Genomic DNA, 23,993 nt, shown 5'->3' with positions numbered 1-23,993 from the left:
TTTCATAAAAAATGTAAAACATGCTCCGCCTTCATCAATCCCTCTTATGTGTAAGCCCCTCCCCTCCAATCACAATCATATAGTGATTTTTTTTCACATTTTCACTGATTCCTGATGGATAAAATTACATTTAATCTCACTGAATAGCCATTTCATGTTGCATTTAAAGGTGCAGTATGTAATTTCTGTTTTATATTAATATTTAGTATTTTAAAAAGTACCTCGTTTTTAATGAATTCCCTCATTCCTGGTCTGGGATGTATTGCAGTAAGAAGGGGGAGAGCTGTACATTTACTGGCTTATTAGTGAAGGAACAGAGACACTAACTGGAGGAAGGAGCAGAAGAATCAATTATATAGTGGGTGGAGATGGAAGGCGTCACATGAGGAGCAATTGAGAAATATGACGGGTTAATGGGGTTTTCCGTAGCAGAGAGTTGGAGGGTTGTGGGGTCATAACCTTTTCACACTCTATTAGCTGAGTTCAGCTACTCTGGTGGAGTACATGGGCTAAAACACACACACACACACGCTAATACCGCACACCTACACTTACAACATTCTCATTCGGGTAACGTAACAACCTCATTCTCAGTGCTATGATGTAAAAATAATGATATATTTAAGTTGTAAAGTATTTATACATCATGGATATTTGTTCTGAATATATGCTGATTTTAATTGAAAAAAAAGAAGAATAGAATTAGAATTAGCAATATTTTTTTTATAAAACTTGTATTAATGTAATGACAGTCTAATGAAAATTAGAATTTATAGAAATCTGAATTATGGTAATGTCAATTTTTGGTTTCATGAAATAAATTTTCATGAATTGGGAGCCCGGCACATGACATTCAGGGGAAAAAACAAGAGAATTTGTACTAATTTGTTCCTTTTTGTTAAATTTAGATAAGTTGAGGCCACTATTTAAAAAACAGTAACAAAGTGGTCACGATTGAACTAAAATAAGGGAACAAAATTATTAAAAAAGTCACAAATTAGACTTTTTTTTTTTTTTTTTTTCAGTTTTACTTGACGTGTAATACAAACTGGAATAAGTATTTGTTCCCATAATAGTTGTAGGAACAAATTCTCATTCTAATTTTTATTCCACTTCATGTGAAACAGTGACATTTTTTTATAAACCTAGAAACAAATAAGCTAAATATTTGCATATATATGTCTTTTAATCTGTGGTGCAATATGACCCAGAAATGTTCCTGACAGGTGTAGTGAAATTCACCCGCCTACAAGTTCTCAGCACACTTGACAAAGACATGATATGTAGGTCACAATATGCTGGAAACAGCCGTGCATCGACTGTCATGTGACTGTCAAGAGAACGTCAATGAATTCAGTACAAACACATACACGTTTGTGAAACGCAGGGATGGGAGATAGATATTCCATAAAGATTTTCAGTGTGTTCATACTAGAGGAAAAAAAAAAACAAATTGAAAAAACCCTCCAAAACCAATTACTCAGAATCCTCCATTCAGTCTCCATATTATAGCTCTGTCTCTTTCCGTTCAATATTATTGCTGTAATACAGTTTTTCCTACAGTTTTGATCTCTCGTCTCAAGAGTAGAAGGGACGGCCCTTCTCAGGGGTCTGTAGACGGTTGAGCAGGGCGAGTTGAGTGGGCGATGGTGGCACATCTTGTCGGTAGGGACCTTTGGGTGGTGTAGGAACAGGGGTCTGGATTGGGGCTGGTGTTTCCTCCATCGTAGGCAGCTTGGTTTTCGCCTCCTGCTCCTTTCGTCTCTGTTCCTGTCTCAGGAGCTCTTGGGTCTCCAGGAGTACGCGAGCGTTCATGCCCGTGGAGGCGGCGCCCAGGTATCCGTTGGCAGTGCGGGATCCCTGGTAGCTGGAGTAGCGCGGGTTTTCTTTGGCGGTCTGAAAGACATCGCCGGGAGGATAGACTTTATCCCAAGAGTCTTGAGACACGGTGCTAGGGTTTTTACGCGGTTGTCTGAGGAAGACAGAAAGAAGGGTCAGAAACAGACACGGTAATAAACTCACACAGTGTCCTAATCAGACTAGTGTTGTCAAAAGTACCGATTTCTGTACTGAAATTTAAAAAATGTGACGATGCAAGAATTTCCCTCTAGCATTTTGAGCTCTGTTGAACGGATTCTTAAATACCTCTGATTGGCCATTGCGTTCACACACTCAATATATACTATATCTGTGATTGGCCATTGCGTTCACACACTCAATATATACTATATCTGTGATTGGCCATTGTGTTCACACGCTCAATATATATGTCTGTGATTGGCTACAATGATCAACACTTCAAAAACATGTTGTCTTCAATGAGTATTTACACACGGGAGCGTTTGGAAGTGTTTATCAGTGGATATATTACTTATATTAAAGGGATACTTCACCGTTTTTTTCATATTAAACTATGTTATTCCCTTAACTAAGACGAGTTGATATCTCTCTCGTCTCAATGCGTGCACTCAATCGCTCTGGCGCGCGGCGACACTTTGATAGCACTTAGCTTAGCACAGTTCATTCATTAGGGTCCAAACAGAGATGAAGCTAGAAGCGACCAAACACCTCCACGTTTTAACTATTAAAAGGATAACTATAATGTATGTCAGAATAGCACTTGGGAGCACTTCGACTCGGCGCAGTAAAAAGTCACTCCTGAAAAATCCTCTCCCTCTCACTTCTGTCATTAGAACCAACGTGACTTTTTACTGCGCCGAGTCGAAGTGCTCCCCAGTCCCAAGTGCTATTCCGCCATACATTATAGTTATCCTTTTTACCCGCTTAGAAAAGTGCCACGTTTTATTTTGTGTCACCATACTTGGTCGTGTAACTACTCATGTAACTGTATTTAAATAGGGAAAACGTGGAGGTGTTTGGTCGCTTCTAGCTTCATCTCTGTTTGGACCCTAATGAATGAACTAGGCTAAGCTAAGTGCTATCAAAGTGACGCCGCGCGCCAGAGCGATTGAGTGCACGCACTGAGACTAGAGAGGTATGTATCAACTCGTCTTAGTTAAGGGAATAACATAGTTTAATATGTTGAAAAACCAGAGGTGTTTAAGAATCCGTTAAACAGAGCTCAAAATGCTAGAGGGAAATGCTGGTATCGTCACATTTTTAAAATTTCAGTACAGACTTGGTACCGAAGTCGGTATTTTTGACAACACTAAATCAGACACGCTACGATCCCTCAACACATGATAAAAGGTGTACTTTCCACTTTTTTTGTCCTAACAAGTCATGTCGATGATAAACGACAAGCTCCAAGGGATACTCTTTTAGAAACGGTTTCTATTTCTGTGACGTTGTGGCTGGAACAACACCACGATACTTATTAACTATGTGCTTTATTTAATGTTAAAAGCATCTAATATGAGTTTGAATATCAATTTGTGTGCTCTTGAAAATAAACAACGTTAAAATTAAACAAGTGTATTCCATGACAAAGATCGTTTCAATCTCTCAGTAAGTATTTTTGATGATGTTAAAATGGTTTGATTTACATGAATTTGATTATTCATTTCGTTGCAAGAGCAGTGTGCTTGCAGAGAGACTCCGCCACATGCTCTTATGATTGGATGTGCTTTTTTGATTGATTTTGTCGTGTCTCGTAGTCATGTTGCGTCTGGTTAAGACCTGGTGGTACACTGAAAGAAGGACCTGCATCAACCACCATAACAGATGGTCATCATAACAACCACCTACAACATGCTAGAATTGTGGTGGCGAGTTGTCCAGCGGCACTCACATTTTCTTCAGAAAATGTAAAAATCACAGTTAAACACTCTGAGGCCCGCTAGTGTACTTAACATCAAGAGAGGAAATAACAGGTTCCTTCAACGTCCATCCATACCGGCCAATCAACAACTAGACATTTGACAGACCGCCAGGGTTAGATGCATTTCTTGCCTAAAGGAACAGGGGATGAAATATCAAACCTACAAATTTCTGTGTCAACGTAGCAGCCATTGTGAGGGGTGTCCACTCAGACTCTCTTCATCTTCTCTCTGCTCCGTTATTAGGATCCATTAAGTGGGAATGTGAAGTAGCTAGCGTGCCACATCCCTATGCCTCATGGCTAAATGAAGGCCCGTTTACACCTCACTGGCCTTGCAATCTTAAAAGCGTGTGTGCGCACACTTCTGTTGGGATTTCACACATCGGCTCACACAAGAGAGGAGTGCTTTCAAAAGCAGGCACAAAAAAGTTCAAGTATCGTCCAGAATTCAGAATGTGATGGTGAAATAAGGGGTGTTTACATCTTTTTTTTGTCACTAGCAAGATGCTAGGGTGTTATGGGTGACTGCTAGGTGATCGTTTACTGGCCAAAGTCTAAAAACGCCCAAATATCTGTTATTATGGACCCTAGAAATGGCTTGGGTCCCAGTTTCAATGTAAGTTGCCAGCTTTATTGATCGCTATAGGCGACAAAGAAAAGTAATAACACACCTCTCCTCAATAAGCCACATGATTTGAAGCATCATACATGTCTTTTTAAAGAAATGGTCTGCAACAAATTACACACCAAGGTTTATAGTTCAAGGTTTAGAACAAACACTTAATGCTATATGAACAAATAGTGATTCTTGCCCACTGAATCTCATAGTTTCCTGTGCTATGGGTCACATTGTTCGGATAATAAATAAAAAAATTGAAAATGAATGCAGATTACATTCAAGAGAGATTGCGTAAAGCATATCAATTTAAGTCAACGGTCATGAAAGGTCTAGTATTTTGAAATGTGTAGAAGGTGAAACTGACTGGATACCAATAATACTGTGTTGATTATAGGGATGGGCAAGAGTACTCGCACGTGACTGCGACGATCGATCAGGAAAGCAATGATTGCGCTGAAAATATAGTTCTCTTTTTTTCTGATTGGTTATTGCGGCATTTGGTTACTGAGGTCTGATTGGTTAGTGTTAGACAGCATGCCTTCCAGACCTGCGAAATAAAGTAAAACTGGATTTGAAAGTGCGCACTGCAGTGATGCCAGGAATCACTGTGATCATGAAATACAGTTAAGTGCAAGATGTGCAGCACCAATCTATCATATGCATAACATTAGAATGAGAGCACGACTGTAATAGAATATTGTAAATTCTTGGTGCTTTAGTTTTTCAGCACACTGTTGCAGAGCGTGTCCACAACAAGAGTTACACATCAGACTAGCATGGTCAAGTTCATGTGCGCCTTATCATGTGCTCTCAATGTAGCAACCCAACGTAGCAACAGCTTAACCAATGGTGTAAGACTGGGGCGGGGCTATCTGTTTGTTCGACCAATAGCAGACGGGGGAGTATTTGTAAAACCTGTTTAAAAACGGTCATTATTTTTGCAATTCTGATGTCACACTACACAGTTCACACCTCATAGATAAAGTGATGTAAACGGATATGCAGTATCTCTATGATAATGTCACGTCACAACGCAGGAAAAAAAATTAAGGACATTTTCCCCTTTGTCCCAATAGCTACATTATTTGTATCTGAAACACAGCTGGTGTGCATCACAGTTTATCAAAAGGACAACAGATATACACACAGAGAACAATATTATCTCAACACCTTGAGTAATGTTTTCTATTTGCTAACAGAAAGCAGAACGTGAGGCTGGAATGCGAGACCTTAATCTTATCTCACTGTGTGAGTGTTGCCGTATTATAACGTGCAGCTGTTGCATGAAGTTGCGCTCTGTTTCACATGACTTCCATTACTGCTAATCAGCGTACACTTCACTTATCTGTCTTATTTTCTGTTCCTCCCTTTCTGTCTCTCTAATCCACATCCCTAAAAAAGAATCCCTTCATTAGCCAAGTGCTAAATCTGAACCCACAGGGTAAACACACAGTTGGATCCCTGTTAAAGCTTGCTTATAATCCATGCAACTGTTGATCAATCCAAGCTGCGTTGTGATTGGTGGAGCAGCGACGTTCCAGTAAGTCCTTGCATTGCTAATGAGCGCGCATCTCGGCCGGGTCCTCCAGAGGACAGGGGTCATTTCACACCAGCTTGACCCTGCTTGACCGACGCTATGAGATTATGGGTGGAATGTGCATCAAAGGGCCGACAGTCGTGCCGAGTTTCCCCAGGGAAAGTGTCAAAGCTCCGTCAGGATCTAGTCGGCGGATTCCTTATAAAGCCGGCGTTTTCGTCTGAAGTTCGCTCAATATAGACAACGACATTGAAGATGCTTAAGGCAGTGAGAAATAGTGGAAGCTGATTGGTTGAATTGATTAACTGTCATTATGTCCACGTAGTGTGGAGTAGTGAATGTCGACCTCTCTATCGACCCTAGGATTTTCTCTACTGTCTTGGGAACGAGCAAAGAAAAAAAAGGGAGAAGAACGATGGATGGAACTGGGATTTTTGAGGCAAGGCTCCCCCTCCTTTCTGCGGTGTGTGCTGGGCTTTGTCATTGCTTGAGGGGGACTAATTCTGTAATTGTACATATCCTGGATACACCGTTCTCAAAGCCAATAAAAACAAGCACCAAGCGAGTAGGTTAGACCACACACACACACACACACACACAGTTCCCAATAATTCCTTGTCAAAATCCCTGCAGACTATAATCTTATACTTTAAAAAGAATGCATTTTGTATGTGTATATTTTGTTTACAAGGTAACCATTGTCAAAGTATCAATTTCTTTTACAAAACCTTTTTTGACTGGTTGTGTAAGATTGTTTTGCAATTCTGGTGCCACATAAATTACACTGTTTAAACTTCTGCATGTAACTTGCAATTTCTACTGCAACTATTGTTTAGTTTGTTGAATAGAAGTGTGCTCAAATATCAAATAGGCTTTTTACCTGGCAGACAAAATGGAAAACTATATCATATAGAGACTTAGGGTGGGCTTTTTTGACTTTTGAAGCTTCAATGTCAACCTTCAAGTCTTTTTTTGTCCGTTTATTGGCTAAAATCCACTCGGACCACCTTAGCAGCATCTACAACACGACTGCGTTGTGAAGGTGACTTTTGAGCTGGTACATTTTCATCAGAAAACATAAAGTTTAAAGTTTTCCTGCTGTGCTGTAAATAAATGTACTGAAATTTCGAGTCAAACTTTATCAGCACCGCCTGCAGCCCCCACCACTTTCAGTTAAGTATGTAAAGCTCCAATGCGGGAATTTTTTCTTCTTCTCGTGTCTGTTGGCTGGATGCTTTGCATGAACTGAAGCAGATTAAGAAGATACCAATGCCTGCGAGTAGAAACGCTGATATCAAACTCAGCCTGCGGGCAACATCCTAAGCTTTATTGACATTTATGACAAATATGCAAAGGGGAGGGGAAAGAGAGAAAGTGAAGAGAGAAGATAAAACAGATGAGGGATGGGGCCGATATCCATCCAAAAAAAAGGGGGGGCCCTATAGACTGCAGTTGCCAAGATAAACTTCCCTCAACAAACAGGTTCTCGGGCTGATCTTTATTAGGTTTAGGAGGGGCACATTCTCTCGGCCTGTGAGCATGAAGACAGACGCTGTTGCTGTTCGGAGGGCTTAGAGCGAAGACAGAACCGACCACATGACAATGGTATGACTACAGTGAGAAACACCACTGAGGTCAGAGGGAGTGTGGGAGACATGAGCATAGGATTGCACGCATATTTGGTTTATGGCTAATTTATTAGCATGCATTTATTAAAGTATTACTTTTCACTGCTTTGCTCTAGTCGTTCTGACAACGTATGTGCTCATATTTGAGATTTACTGCTTGAATGTAAGGAATACCTTTACAAAATGTACTTGGGCAGTACCATGGTGCAGTGATTGTATCAGATGATATCATAGGATTATTTATGTATCATGGACTTTACATGGTACCGTAAGGTCAATGTTCTACAAACAAAACATAGTAAGGCATTAAAATGATATAATTTCAATAATAATAATACTTTTTAGAATTATTGAACTATTGAGCAAGGATGCATCGAATTGATCAAAAGTGACAGTAAAGGCATTTTTTAATGTTACAAACAAATTCTATTTTAAATAAATGCTGTCTTTTAATTTTTTATTCATCAAAGGTTTCTTGAGCAGCAAATCAGCATATTATAATTCTTTTTGAAGGATCATGTGATTCTAAGAAAGAGTAATGATGCTGAAAATTCAGCAGTTATTTCAAATTTTAATAATATTTCACATTAATACTGTATTTTTGATCAAATAAATGCAGCCTTTGTGAGCAGAATAGACTTCTTTCTAAAACATAAAAAAAAAAAAAAACTTAACGACCCCCAAATTTTGAACGGTACTATATAATAATAATAATAATTTGTATTATTAACAATATAAAATAAACGTACATATCCTAATTCATTTAATTTACTGAATTTTATTTTAAACTACTTTTCGATTCCAGAGGTTGTGCACTTAAACGTTAAACGAGAGCTGTAGAATTGCTTTCCTGCTCTTCAAAAAAAGTTCACTTTTACATGAAAACTGTAGAATGAATGAAGGGCTTCAGTGCTTTAGAGAAATATTGTTCATTCAGTGTTATTATTGTTGAGACTGAATGTGTGGTTACAGATGTGATCTGAGATATTGTGTGCGGTGGCGTCTCTTACCGCGGTAAGGAGTTGTATTGCCTCTGGGCTTGAGTAAAAGAGTCCTCTCTCTGTTTCTGCACTTGCACCTCCACAGAAACCGAATGCCGCCCCGTTGGTGTGTAAGAACCAGTGGTGGTCTGAAATGTGAATAAACATTCCTGTTACACACAAATAGTACAACAACAGTATAAAGCATCGCTTTTCGTATTCCCACAGCAGAAAGAAAGTCATATAAGCTTTGAACAAGATTTGATAAGCACAGCATCATTTCAGATTTCATGGTCAGGTATAGGGGTTTAATATTTGATGAGGGGCTCTTGATCTTCCTAAAACACAAGGTGCACTAATGAGAAGCGTGACTACCACACCCGATAGCAATTAGCCTCGAGTGCACTTGTGCTTCAAACGGCTGACTTCGCAAAAAATAACAAATGCTGCATTAATGCAGAGAGGGGAACATTTAAACGATTCATAAGACGAAGTTATGGGGAAAAAACAGAAGAAATAAACATTATAGCGATGGTTTTACAACATCCTGGAGAATCAGGCAATTTTATCCATGTCTGATGAAGGCTGAGCAACATCTCCAGTGAGACACAATTTAATCAGTAAAGGCCCAGGAACATTTATTCATTTGCAACGTTAAGCCAAAAACAGAGAAAAGGAAATGCTTTTATTGAGAGCTAGAAGCAACAATGAAGTAATTATTCACAGCAAGATGTTTTAATGAGATTTGGACTGAGAAGACATATATATATATATATATATTTTATTATTATTATTATTATTATTATTGTAACAACCAGTATAAGAAATTAACTTGCATTAAAGGGATAGTTCGGCCAAAAATGATATTTAACCCATGATTTACTCACCCTCAAGCCGTTCGAGATGCATATGTCAATCATTTTTCAGACGAACACATTTTCAGTTATTTTAGAAAATGTCTTAGATCTTTCAGTGGTTATAATGTGAAGCTATGGGGTCCACCTCCTTCAAGTCCCAAAATGTGCATGCATCCTTCACAAAAGTAATCCATCCGGCTCCAGGGGGATAAACGAAGGCCTTCTGAGGGTAATCCGTGCGGTTTTGTCGTAAAAATATACATATTTAAAACTTTATAAACAAAAATAACTGGCTTCTGGTAGCGGTCGACGCGCGTTCACGGAGATGGACGTCGTGACGTAGAACGAATGTGACAGCGCAGCCAGAGAGCAGAGCAAAACAAAACTCTACGTTCGTTCTACGTCACGACGCTTCCTACGCTACGTCCTACACCAGCATCCATCTCCGTGAACGCGCATCGACCGTTGCCGGAAGCCAGTTATTTTCGTTTATAAAGTTTTAAATATGTATATTTTTACGACAAAACCGCACGGATTACCCTCAGAAGGCCTTTGTTTATCCCCCTGGAGCCGGATGGATTACTTTTAGGAAGGATGCATGCACATTTTTGGGAGTTGAAGGAGGTGGACCCCATAACTTCACATTATAACCACTGAAAGATCTAAGACATTTTCTAAAATAACTGAAGATGTGTTCGTCTGAAAAAAGATTGACATATACATCTCGAACGACTTGAGGGTGAGTAAATCATGGGTTTAATATCATTTTTGGCCGAACTATCCCTTTAAAAGTGCTAATAATGTCCATCTAGAATTTGTTTTCAGTGGCATATTAACCTTTATGATATGACATTTTTCACCAATTCATAAACACTTTCAATGAATATTACTTTTAAATAAAAATTAATAAAACTTACATTCCAGAATGTTGGCTAAAAATTAAATAATAAAATACCAGTAGCAAAACGCAATGGACTTCCACAGGACTAATTTAATGGATTTTTTAAAAAAAGTTCATCAGTTCAATGCTAATGAAAGCATGACATCTCCAGATCTCTCTCATTAATCACACAAAATGTATCACTTTTTTTTACTCTTTTCGGACACAGAGCAGACAACAATATGAAACCCACCTGAACAAACACAAAAAGTGGCCTGATAGAGTGGCCTGATGACAAGACGTAATTATAAAAAATTGTCCACAGCAGTTCTGAGCAAGAAAGCATGATACAGCTGGATGGAGAGTCGAGGTAGCTTGCCGGACCCAGACTTCCAAATCACGTATAATCGTTACGATTACAGCGTGGCGTGACCCGTAGCCTTTAATATCAAAGACTGGTTCGGCTCGCGGTGCAAGGGGGGGTCAGAGTACACACATGCTCCATGTGCAACAATATTTACTGCACTATACACTCAACCACTTCCAGAAACCCGCTCCGACATATGGATTTAATTTGGGAACTGATGCACTTGACTGGGTAAGTGCGAGAAAACAGAGATAAAGAAAGGATAGAAAGCAGAAGTCAGGAAAAAGTGAAGGCATGGAAAATGAGTATGTCATTCTGCAAAACTGTATCATTATTAGCAAGTTATGACAACACTGAGGAGTGCGTCTCACGTTAAAATAAAGGACAGGAAAATAGAGAATGTGAAAGTGACAATAGCCATAGACAGACTCATCATTCCTCTCATCCATTAGAAACTCACTTTTCTGCTCGAGTGCTTGTACACTAGGGAAGGTTTATCTATATCGTTTAGAGCCAGAATGCTCTAGCAGCCACTCAGAACACCTCAACAGCATAGCAGCTTGACAAAAGGATACGCTAACAATGCACTGAAAACAATACAAATGCACAACCTTAGCAGCGATCCAAAACACCCTGGCATGGCGACACTTAGGTAACTCAGAGAATACCTAGCAACATTTTAGAAACCTCCCAGAACACCCTGGTAACAACACAGTAAAACACTCAGATAACCACCAAGCAGCATCTCAGAAGCATTTCAAAGGACCCAAGCAACTAGGGACACCAAAAAACACTAGGGACACCCTAATAATAACCGAACAACACCATAGAAACCTCTCAGAGGATCCCCAAAACTGCATAGCAACACACTAAAACGCCCTAAAAAGCACCTAGCAACACCTTAGAAACCTTTTCAGAAGATGCTAGAAACTACATAGCAACACACAGAACACCATAATAACTACCTTGCAACACCTTAGAAACTTCCCAGAAGACCACATAAACCGCATGGTGACATATTCAAAACCAAATACCTCCTTAATAACCACCTAACAACACCTTAGAAACATCCTAAAAGACATTAGCAACTGCATAGCAACACACTAAAACACCCAGCACACCCTATAACTACCTAACAACACCTTAGAAACATCCTAGAAGACATTAGCAACTGCATAGCAACACACTAAAACACCCTGCACACCCTAATAACTACCTAACAACACCTTAGAAACATCCTAGAAGACATTAGCAACTGCATAGCAACACACTAAAACACCCAACACACCCTAATAACTACCTAACAACACCTTAGAAACATCCTAAAAGACATTAGAAACTGCATAGCAACACACTAAAACACCCAGCACACCCTATAACTACCTAACAACACCTTAGAAACATCCTAGAAGACATTAGCAACTGCATAGCAACACACTAAAACACCCTGCACACCCTAATAACTACCTGGCAACACCTTAGAAACGTCACAGGACATTACATAAACTGCATAGTGACATATTTAAAACCCAAGGATACCTTAATAACCACCAAGCAACACCTTAGAAACCTCTCAGGAGATGCTGGCAACTGCATAAAAACATACTAAAACACCCAGCACACTCTAATAATGACCTAGCAACAAAACCACATAACCTGCATAGTAACATATTAAAAACCCAAGAACATCTTAATAACCACCTAGCAGCACCTTAAAAACCTCTCAGAAGATATTAGCAACTGCATAGCAATTCACTAAAACATCATAATAACCTAGCAACACCTTAAAAACTCCCCAGAAGACCACATAAACTGCATAGTAACATCAAAAACCCAAGAACACATTAATAACCACCTAGCAGCACCTTAGAAAACTCTCAGAAAATGCTAGTAACTTCATAGCAACACCCTAACAAATCTGTCTGGATTTTTAAGGAGGATGTTTGAAATATGTTAAGTTGACATTTTGTTCACCACCAGTTTAGAAAAAGTCATGAAGTGTCAGCCTGAATGTCATAAAATGGCCCTTTGTGTCTCTCAGACCCTAAACATGAGGGTGAAGGGTTTGAATGTGTATTGCACTGGGATCTGAGTTCAGTTCAGAACAGATATAGTCCCCACATCCCCTGTAGGTAATCTCGATTTTATCATCTAACTCTAAATCTACTGAACGTGGAGGGATATAAAAGAGTAGGAAGGCAATCCACGTATATTTCACAGGGGGAACACTAATCTCAAACCTGGAGTGGAGTTATCTAGCCTCTGTAGGCTCATTATCATGTTTCTTTTCGCCTACATGCAGCAAATGTTCATTGAGCTTACAGTATGTTCCTGCAGTGCTGATTTAGAATTGAGAGATAACCTCATCTAAACACTGGCCGCAGTGGGTCGACTGTACAAGGACATGAGTTTCCTGTGTGGTTTATAATCAAAGAAGACATGCTGGTTCCTCTGAATCCTGAAATCAATGGCATTCTTTCGAGTCACGAAGACTGCCTAAATGCTTGCCAGCACTGAGGGCCTTGTAAAAGAGGAGAAAAGGACATAAACACAGGCCTAATTTGTGCATGTGTGTGATCTAGGCACCGGCATAATACTTCCGTCCCTTGTGTGGCCTCCGATCGTCTTAACAAAAGATTGATGTTTATTGGCTGAGACAGGCCGGCAAGCCTCTGGAAAGAACATGCTCTTTATGACAAACATCTGGAAAAGCCCCTTTCAAAGTCATAGCGAAAAACGCTGGGCGTGATATACAAGGGAGGCATAACAAGACACGTCTAATTGTCTATTTACCGGTGGAGGCCTGTGACAGGTTCTGGCCATGGGGCGATTATCAGCGATCTGGGATGGCAGCTCGCCGCCGCACGTAAAAACCTGATGACGGGTTTCTTTCAGTCCTCAGGGGATTGTGAACACAGAGAACACACCTTAATCACTGTCCTAATGTGCGTCTCATGCTGTCAGAACTCACGCTGGGTTTGAAGGATTATCTGGGGTGTACTTACCCATTTTTCTTCATAAAGAAATGAAAGGCGTTTGATGTGAAGTTAGGAGTTTTGCCACATAGCTACATATTTAAAAGGCAATCAATCATTGTTTCATGGCACTTTGATTTTATGTTGCACTTGAGGGACATTTCTGAATGGTGTAATGCACGGTATTTATAATCAAAGCTATAAATAACAACCAAGAGACTTTGTAACTAGCTGGTCACAAGTAAATGTTAATTAGTTGAGTGCTTTTCAAATGAAAATAATAAATCTTCCTGAAAATACAGTGGGGACACCATTGAAATTATATATACCATGATGATACTCAATGATAATCATATATATCATGGTATTTAGAACGCACTCTAAGGTACTTCAAATAATAATTAAGTATACCATGGTAGTACAGTGGTACTTGTAAAAGAAATCAAACAAACAAACAGCACTACCATGGATGATATAATTTTTTTTCAAAGCATGCTATCGTAAAAAAAAGAAAAGAAAATGGTATTAAAACAAAAACAAAACAACAGTATTTAAATATTTTGTATTTAGGAAGGCATGACTGTGCGTGTGTTGTACTGTATATTATCTACTACACAAACAATAAGTAAGTAAATATATATTTAAAATGCCAGAGCCCATGTCAAAAATCCCATGGTATCCCAAAGGGGAAAAAAAAGCCATGGTAATACAGGTACATGTCCAAAACACTATGGTAATTCAATGGTCCTTTTATAAAAATGTCTCATTACTCATATGATGTTGAACAAGTTTTCACTGTTACATCAGTGCACCGAAAATAATTTCTCGATGTTCTCAGAGGAACATGTGACTTTGTTTTGACAGTTTTATAACGTCATTATATCAAGCTTATGGCAGTAGGATCAACAAGACTGTTATGGCTACAAACGCCTCCCTTGCGCTCTCTTACACTGCTTAACCATTATTCTCTCGACCTGCCGCTACGACTGACGGCTGTATATTTCTACAAGTCAACAGGACCACAGTGCTCATGGGCCCTCTCAGACCTTAAATCAACGTCAAACCTGTTTATATTCACTTTGATGGAGTGTGTTTGAGTCTAATACAATCCAGGGATGAAACACCTGGACCACCTGATTCCTTGTGATGTGTAAACTTAGCATTACACTGTTTTTAGTAGAACCGTAACCACGGTAAACATTGAAGGGGACTCACCTTTACATTTAATCTTGAATACTTGGTTACATCCTTAACACACCTCTCAGCTATTGTTTGACACAAGCTTTTAGTGTTTTAATTATTGTTTGCGTCAATAGCATAGCAGCCTGTAGACCAGCGTGACATACAGTACTGAACCTCAGTCGGATAAATTTTCCCCACCCTTTTAGAGTTGGAGAGACTTTTCCGATACAATATCCTTCACACAACCTGGGTACTGCAACGGTGCCAACCGCATGTAGAAAAAAGTCTAAACCGCAGACTTCAGGAAATTCGCCCTTCTTATGATACCATTCCCTGGGTCCCGCCTTGAATATTTTGTTATTTGAAACTAGTCCTGTTCAAACTGAGAGGCCGACCCGTCAACTGTTAATACAGTAGACTTGAGACATGAGAGGGAGCGTATTCTATTTCTGTAAAATGTCTCTAGTCTTTAAACAATGTAAACTATCTCAAGCAATTAGGTGCCTTCCAGCTTGACTCCTCTAGTTTGGTGCTGTGCAAACAACAGTGCTTTTACTTCCTGTACTAGAAGCCACAGACACTGTGACACCATTAAGTACCAAGAGAGGTTTTAATTCATCAATACTGCAAACAGACAAGCTAAGGCTGTCAAATACAACCTAGTGCAAGAGCCTGCTTAGGAGACCATATGTATTCCTGAAGTGAAACACTACAGTCATAACTGGGACATAAGTTATGTCCTTTTGACATAACTGTCATTAAGTAGATTTATTCAGTAAACATCTTTCATTAGCAGTGAGAAAATCCCATACACTTACTCTTTTGGTGTAAAAGAGATCCAACCCCTTTCTACAGACCAGTTTAGTGTAGCCTAAGGCACTTTAGACTTGGGCCAGTAAAACAACCACCTTATAACCACACAGAACTAGCAAACCCCCAGTACAACCTAGAAATCACCCATAACACCCTAGCAATCATCCATAACACCCTGGCAACCCCTTAGCAACATTCCAGCAACCATCCAGAATGCCCTAGCAACTACATAGCAATACCTTGGCAACAACCCACAAGACCCCAGTAGTGTGTCAGCAAAATTTCCAAGGACAAGCACCACTCACATTTCAGAAAATGTAAAATTCTAGATTTTCTACTCTTCCATATGGTGCCACTAGTGCCAAATAAATAACACACTTCACCTTTGAGCGAGTGCATTTTCATTATGCATCCATCATTAATCTTTAAGGTAAGTGTCTGAGATGCTGAATTTTATTTATTTATTTTTTGCTTCTGCTCTCTGCTCTGATCTGAGTGAAACAGAACATTAATGCATTAATTGAGTTTAACACATTCTAATCTCTGTAGAGCTATTCAAGACCTGGAAGGAAAATGGAGGCCAAATATGTGTCTGAGAGGACAGGGTCAGAGAGCTGACCTCTAATTTAGGAAATGGTTCCATTCCTTGGGGTAATTAGCCTGTCATCTTTTAAAATCCCCTCCGTGCCTTTAACAGGAAGTCACAAGACAGACCGCCATGTCTGGCTCAGGCCATTACAGAGCAAAGATACACAGCTATTTGACCTTTGACCCCTTGCAATTCCATTCCCAGCCTCTTGAGCAGTGTATATTATTTTAACTTGCTGATAAAGATAAAATAATAGCTAGCCTCTAACCTCTGACAATAAAATGAAACACTGACTTTCAAGGACAAAATGTTAAAACACATTCACCTCTGTGCAGACCTAACAAATATAAGCAAGGTTGGGGGCAAATAAACTGTGAGATGCATTTTTGAAAGAAGATAAAATGCAAGCTGACAACAAATGCTCTTTTCCCCCCTCAAAAATGCTAAATTAATCAAACTACCTCAGAACAAACACAACTCACGTGATCTCTGACAATATCTCATTATAATACATGTTGCCCTTTGCCCTGAACACCAAACACCAGGCTTTTGCACTCACCCTCTGTTGCTGTTGAAAGCTGTAGGATCGGCGGCGGTCATCAGGTTCCTCCTCATGCTTGGCCTGCTGGAACTCTTGCCGTAACCGATGTATCCGGTCATGGTTGCTAGGCGCCAGTCTGTTGCTATAGAGGAGAGAAAAAAAAAAAAAAAGATCATATATCCTCATTTATGACATCACCAGTGGTCCAGACATCAACCTGAGAAGAACAATGACCAGATGGTACACTGCAGATGATATCAGCTTGAATAAAACATACAAGACGGTACAGTACAACATGTTTCCTTATAAGAATACAGCTTGTTTCCTAAATCAATAGCATAAGCACCATTTGAGCCCACGTGCCCCTATCCATTTTGCTAAATTACACGTACGGACACAGTCCATTACTTTTTCCACATTTGGCTTGTGCTTGCCGGCATCATGAGAACATGAAACGGACCAAACGTTTCCGTGAAGGACTCCCCAGTGAACCATGGCCAATGATACATGTCCCTCTTACGACAGGGAGTCAAAGGCCCACATCTCATCCCCGCTCCCCCTTCGAGAACTCGGAGAGACTCATTTGCATTCCTTTCATTAAGAGCTGGGGAAAGTGACCGTCAATGGGAATCAATATGCCTTGTCCCCCTAATCAAGCCCCGCTTTTTATCTACTCCACCACACGGGCTGCTGGTGACAAACCCCTCATTATGATACAACATCCTGTCTGAAAATACGGCTCATTTATACAGAGAGAGCAAGAGAGCAAAGGAGAACTAAGGAAGGAGATTCTCAAAAAGGGGGAGTTGGGGCACTCAATGAAAGCACAAAGAGTTAAAACATTAAGCTTGCAACAATATGGAGCACCAAGAAATAAAAGGACAGGATATAGCTTTACCAAGATGTCATCTCTGTGAGGTGCAGGTGGCTAAGCCTCTACTGACGCTGATAGCTTACTTAAGATGAGATGTCTGGCCTAAATGTACTCGTAATTGTAGATCACAAGCAGGAACAGCCCACTGACTGAAATGGCCACTCCGACACATTGCCAATCAACCTTCATTAAAACTGCCGCTAAATGGCCTTCCATAAAAACCAAATGGAGCCGAATGAGAATCGTATGAGTGGTGATGACTGAACATCCTTGTCCTGTTGTTCCATGCAGCCATTAGAATCAATTGTATTAGCTTTACTTCATTTAACGCCCCATTCCAATATTCATATGTGATGGAGGAAGAGCTACAGGGCCATCAAATGCATTTGCAAGGCGGTGAAAATAGAAGTGTTTTAAATTAAGCGAATCATTGAGCCGTATGCCGTGTGCATTTGGTTTTGCAAATACAGGCAGGTAATCTACTCGCCGTTTCAAGGAGCAAATCCTAGATGTGTCCATTTAAAATAGTGTTTTCACCATTACCAAGTATAATAATCCACTAAAACAGGCACAGGAAAGGATTTTAAATCCATTTTTAAAAGTGAGATACTATCAATATGAGAGTTTTGGGCCAAATGTAAGGCTGAATTTTAAATATGCCATTTGATAAGTTATCATAAAATGTGCAAAGTGTATCATCATCATCCACTGACATTTGCTGACATTTTAGAAAAAGTAGAAACTTGAAAAAAGGCTGTTCTCAAAGAAACGTCAAGCGGCTTCGAGGATGAATGAAGCTAAGGATGATAAAGTTGGAGGTAACTGTATGCGAGACATGAAATCTTTGCTGTGTATTATGTTTCAAGTAATATTGCAGTGTGTGTGAACCGATTACACTGCAAGGATCATAGACATCTGTAGACTTTTGATGACCACTCTCAGCTGCATTTTTCTCACAAAGCAGTCAAAGCCTGAGAAAAATAAACAAATCACTCGGCCATTACTGCACATCTGTGAGGGGAAATTAATTTGGCCATTAGCTCCTGTAAACGTGTGATTACACATTAGCATCGGGTGGCAATGTGCCTAGTGTCTATGCTTGCGGCAAGAGGACCGCTAACAAGCTTTGAGCAGAACATAGGAAACTGGCAAACAAAGCTTTGACAGAGAGAACAAGAGAATAGAGATCTGCAAATGAACATGCTCTGGTCTTATGGCACTATTTTTCATAAGGAAATCTAATTATGTTGCAAAGTATCTGCAGTGTCATGTAACAGTGATGGCCAACATCAAAGAGTTAGCCATATGATTAGATTAAAACGTAATGATTTTCAGGGGACAGTCTTGACACTAAACCATCACTCCACACTCCTGTTAAGGTCTTTGTTGTATGTATTGCCCTCTTCATCCATTAGGAGATGGACAGGGAAGGTGCCATTAGCTTAATCTCCCTGTCTAGGAACAGCCTTCCTCTGAATCCTCTGACTCCAAAACAAACAGCAGAGATTTGGTCGTAAAAGCCTAAGGAAGACCCTGTAAAGGTTAAAGTGACCATAAGCTGAGTCACTGAGTCTGGTAACCAGCTGAGGCTTGAGCTCAAACTAGTAAACAAACCAAATGACGACCTTCATCCAACATCCAATGACCTTCCATTGTCATTGAAGAGATCAATTTAGAAAATGAAAAGTGAACTTTTACAGCCACAGATGTGAACAAGGCATTTATCAGTGTCATAGGGACACCAGGAAATTGCAAGATTGATAGACAAAGATGACAATGATCTACTCATGAAATGGGGTTCAAAATATGTGCCTCTACCAGATCAACAGGAGAACTTCCATTTGAATGGACCATATAAGTGGCATTTCAATTACAATTGGTCTCTTTGGACACCCCCCCCACCCCCCCAACAGTGGCACTGAGGAATTAGCAGTTGGAATCGTATAAGAGTGCCCATGTGCGTTAAGTGCTGGCGGACACCCATCTCATTTACTCTCCCTATTCAATCTTCCTTTAGAAAAGAAGACAAATCTTTCTATCTGTTCGCTGGAGTCCATGAATACTCCAACATCACTGCACATGATTAGACTCAGCACGCGCTTGACATCAGGTGTCGTGTGGGTTATAAATACCTCCGGGCATGCATCATTGTCAGCCACAGGGCCCGGCTAAACAAGACCTCACAAAGACCTGCAGCAATTTGCGTCAATAAAGCAGCGACAATTAGAACAAATGCACCCATAAGCCAAACAATGGAGGTTGGTGAGGAGGCGGCGGAGTATGAGGGGAGGATGATGAGCGATCGCTTTCCCCAGCCTCTTGTTTATGCATCAGATTAAAGGTCAGGCGGTATGCAACCTGAAGCCAGCTTAAAGGACGGGCCTGTGTTGTTTGAGAGATAGCGTTCAGTCGAGCCTCTCCGGGCTGGAGACGTCTTCATGTTTATTTTAGTCTCTCCTCCCTAAAGAGAGATTCAAGGGGAAAACAGTCTGACAGTAAAGCAATTAAAGGCAAAGAAAGATAAAATATCCATATGCCACACCATTTAACAAGCCAGCAGTTTCATTCCCCCAATACAATGAGACTCATTCAATATCTGTCTGTGTGTTCTCTGACTGAAAGGTCAGTTTGCGATTGTCCGCACCCCGTTTGCTCTACCCTTCCCCCTCCTTTTCTTGTTCGTTGCATTCTATCACTTTCTACGCACACCCTTTCCCGCTCATGACTCTTTCTCAATATGCTGAATAACACCTTTTGCCTGTTTACTTTACGGCCCCAGAAAGCAATTTCTCTGAAGACAGAAGGTTATTGTTGCCGATTAAACTCTCTGAATCGAGTGTGATGCATGGGTAGCACTGACATCAGAGGCATCTGACTAAACAGGGCTCCTCACCTGTTCTTGCTCAGAGAAAACTCGATGTGACAACACTGAGATAATGCCTAGTTAAAACCATAACGAAAGGAGGGAAAAAAAGAAACCAAAGCGGCAGAACCCCACTGGGAGACATCAAGTGAAGCGGTCCAAGTTATTACCATGTGCTTTATGGATTCAGTGCTTGTAGATTGGCAGAGCGATTTGGTCTGGAAGTAGAATGTGGAATGCTATGGGAATGGAAGCAATGAATGTATCTTAAGTCTAATGTAGGAAATTTTTCGCTTATAAACCCTGTCGAGAAGCACCTGCGACACTGACGTATGAATGCTTGTTTCTTTGTCTGTGACTGTCTTGTCTTTGGGTTGGTCATGCTGTGCTTTCTTTACTGGGGAATCCATCTAAAATTCTGTCCATCAGGACCTAGTTTTGAACTGTTTTGTACGTTTTAGCTGTTCATTAAGTGGCCCAAGTTATAGATGGGCAGATGGACTACCAGCTGGTTTTGACCTTGAGGACCACCTTGATCAGTAAGCTGGCCAGTTAGTAGATCTAGTTTGGACCTAGTAGAGGCTAAACCACCTTGAACTATCAACAAACCAGTTACCATGTTTAAAAAGACTGCTTGACCTCTGATTTTCCTATCAAGGATCTCTGGTTCTGTCCCCAATGTCCCCTTCAACATAGTTTCAACAATACACACACACACAGAGAGAGATAGAGATAGAGAGAGAGAGAGAGAGAGAGAGAGAGAGAGAGAGAGAGAGAGAGAGAGAGAGAGAGAGAGAGAGAGAGAGAGAGAGAGAGAGAGAGAGAGAGAGAGAGAGAGAGAGAGAGAGAGAGAGAGAGACTGATAATTTTGATACCCGATGTGCAATTCCAATTCTTTTTATCAGACTTATTGTCAGTTTGATATTCTGTCAGACTATTCCATGTCCTCCAAATATTCATAGCAGATATGGGAGATGAAAAGAAGGGTTTGCTTTTGCCCTCAGTCATATTGCATCAACTCAAAGCTTAAGTCATATTAATTCTATACCCCTGCGGACTCAATTCCCTTCAAAGACTGTCATATCTATCGGCTCCCTTCATAGATCTGTACAGATGGCATGGACAGATTAAATCAGAAATACTGCTGGTCATTTTCAGGGATAAAACAAAAGTTAACTTTTTATCACTTATCTTTACAGGAAATCAATGAGCATCAGACAATCTACAACAGAACACAATAGAGCCCAATCAGACTCAACAACAGTCATGTATAGAGTCTGAATTTTAATGTGACTGCAACTTTCTTTGGTCAACTGAATTTGAAGTTGTTTTATTCTCCTCGCGCTAATTCAATCTTTCTCATAATCATTCTTTTGAGTTTTCCCTTTCTTCATCATGGCCTGCTTTCCTTTGTCTCATTTATCTCTTTTATCTTCCCCCAGCTCTTCCTTCCTTTTTCCTTTTGATCACTTATCCTTTATATCTGATGCTTTCTTTCATTTCATTGCGCTATGAGGCCTGGCAGTAAATCAAAGTTTGACCGGTTCATGTTCTTGCATTGAATGAGTGACAGGTGCAGATTTGACAAAGGGGCGATAATGCTGCAGGCTTAGGGGTCTCTGACTTCACCCACGTTCCCAATGACTGATGTACGGCTGTGCCCCTGACAACCCGATGTCCTCTGCCAAGTGCCCTGCTCCCAGAGGGCCGTCGCTCCCTAACAAGCAGCCCTGCTGCGGATGAGAGACGTGCTTTTGTTCCTGTCTCCCTGTTCCAGTTTCTCTCTGTAGTGTAGCCTCCAGTACTCCTTTCAGAGAAAAACAGCATGACAAAGATGCGGGCTGGCCCAATTAGAGAGGCTGGGGATGCGTGTATGTATGGTGTAAGGGCCCTTAAGTGCACGGCGGGGGTTCTGATGAGTGTGCCTGGACCCCCATTGGGAAGTCAGAGGTGGAGCCCCGTTTACTTCTTGTATGTGAGCACCTGCACACACACCTTCCCTGGGGAGACATGGAGGGCTGAATGAGGAATGAAGAGGAGATGATGAAGTACAATAAGGAGGAAAATAAATCTTTCATTTTTTAAATGCACACAGACACACGCTCGCACCAACCGAGGATGTCCAAAACTACCCTGACAGAAACAATACATTTGGTTTTGCTGTTCTCGCCGACATGCTCTCACAGTTTAAATTCTCTCTCAATCTTTATTTCTCAGCTTTTTTTTTTCTTTCAGTTTAAGGGTGAGTGTAAATCTTGCACCTGTTTCTCAGTGTGAGAACGTTCTTTAGTCTGGCTAACATTCAAACACAATTCACGCAGGCAAAGCAAACAATGGCCACTGCTGGGAGTAAAACTTTAATGGGTTTTGTGTCTTAACACTTATTTTGCATAGTAACACTTAACCTGCTGCTGAATTAATTTATTAGACTTAAACTTTCCATTTATTAACTAGATTTTTTTATTTTCGTGAAAAAACACAATCCTGGAGTGTAGTGCATGATTGCTACAGAAGGTGTTTGCTTTCACAAGTCAAAGGAGCCCACCCTAAAGTTTCAATGGCATTCTAGATTCGATCCCTCCTGCAATGCAAGGCGTGAAAACCAGGCATGAAAATCACGTCTGACTGCTTAGAAAAGTACGGGAAGAACTTTTAGACAGTTGTTGAACCACAAAACTAGAAACTTATACAGGCTCAACATCTGAAACAAACATATTGTGCCACACAAATGAGAAAGAAGGCCAGACAGAAGGAGAAACATCAAAAAGAGGGACACATAAAAAAAGCATAAAACATAGCAATAGGAAAATACAGATGCCTGCTACTCAGTCCACTAGAACACAATGCATTCCCTTCGCTCAAACTGGCAGTCCAACTAGTGCTATAAAGCCTTGGTCTCCAGACCAGAACAGATGTCAGTAATTGATAGTGATGATTACAAAAGCGCTCTCATTGGTGTAGATGGCAGATTGCGCGCAGGTCAATTAGAATGCGATCACTTCCTGTAATGGCTGTTGGCCACACCCACCAGGTCTTGCCAACAATGAACCAACAAAACACGTAACATTAGTATTACCCAATTCCCTATGCTATCTCATGAGGAACACTCTAAAACTTGACAGTCGGCCAAAACATTGGAGAAGCGCCACTTTAATCTGAAGATGTTCCAGTAAACAGAGGTATTTGTCCACAGCAACACCAGACCTTTATCAATTATTAAATTCAATCCATCATTCTCCTGTGGGGCTCGGCAATCTTACACATTTATGGTCAGTAAAACCAAAAACAAGCTCCTTTATAGACATTAATCTAAAATGACTCCGGTCCATAAACATTAGACCCTATGTGAAATACAAAAGAAAGCATAATTTTCATAACATAAATGCATAACTAGATTTTTTAATTAATCTGATTCAGTTTAACTTTACAAACTGATGTCTTCAGAAATATTTGACTGCTGTGATTTCTAGGAATCCATCCCTACAAGAAATGCACAGGTCTTTTAAA

General features: G+C 40.3%; 1 protein-coding gene across 3 annotated transcripts in view; it reads right to left on the bottom strand.

Moving 5' to 3' along the window:
* Nucleotides 1–1,022: 1,022 nt before the first annotated feature.
* The window catches only part of pard3aa (par-3 family cell polarity regulator alpha, a), a 461,686-nt gene continuing 438,715 nt past the window's right edge, over nt 1,023–23,993 (bottom strand). For all 3 annotated transcript variants that reach the window (XM_079863216.1, XM_079863217.1, XM_079863218.1), the window contains 3 exons: nt 16,768–16,891; nt 8,576–8,694; nt 1,023–1,972 (listed from right to left, as the gene is read on the bottom strand). In XM_079863216.1, the coding sequence (XP_079719342.1) occupies nt 1,579–1,972; nt 8,576–8,694; nt 16,768–16,891 (637 nt within the window). In that variant the 3' untranslated portion in view covers nt 1,023–1,578. The remainder of the gene's footprint in view (nt 1,973–8,575; nt 8,695–16,767; nt 16,892–23,993) is intronic.

The sequence above is a fragment of the Squalius cephalus genome, assembly GCF_949319135.1.
Source record: "Squalius cephalus genome assembly, chromosome: 25".
NCBI lineage: Eukaryota > Metazoa > Chordata > Actinopteri > Cypriniformes > Leuciscidae > Squalius > Squalius cephalus.
The sequence above is the reverse complement of the archived record's forward strand: the minus strand, read 5'-3'. Positions and strand labels throughout refer to the sequence as shown.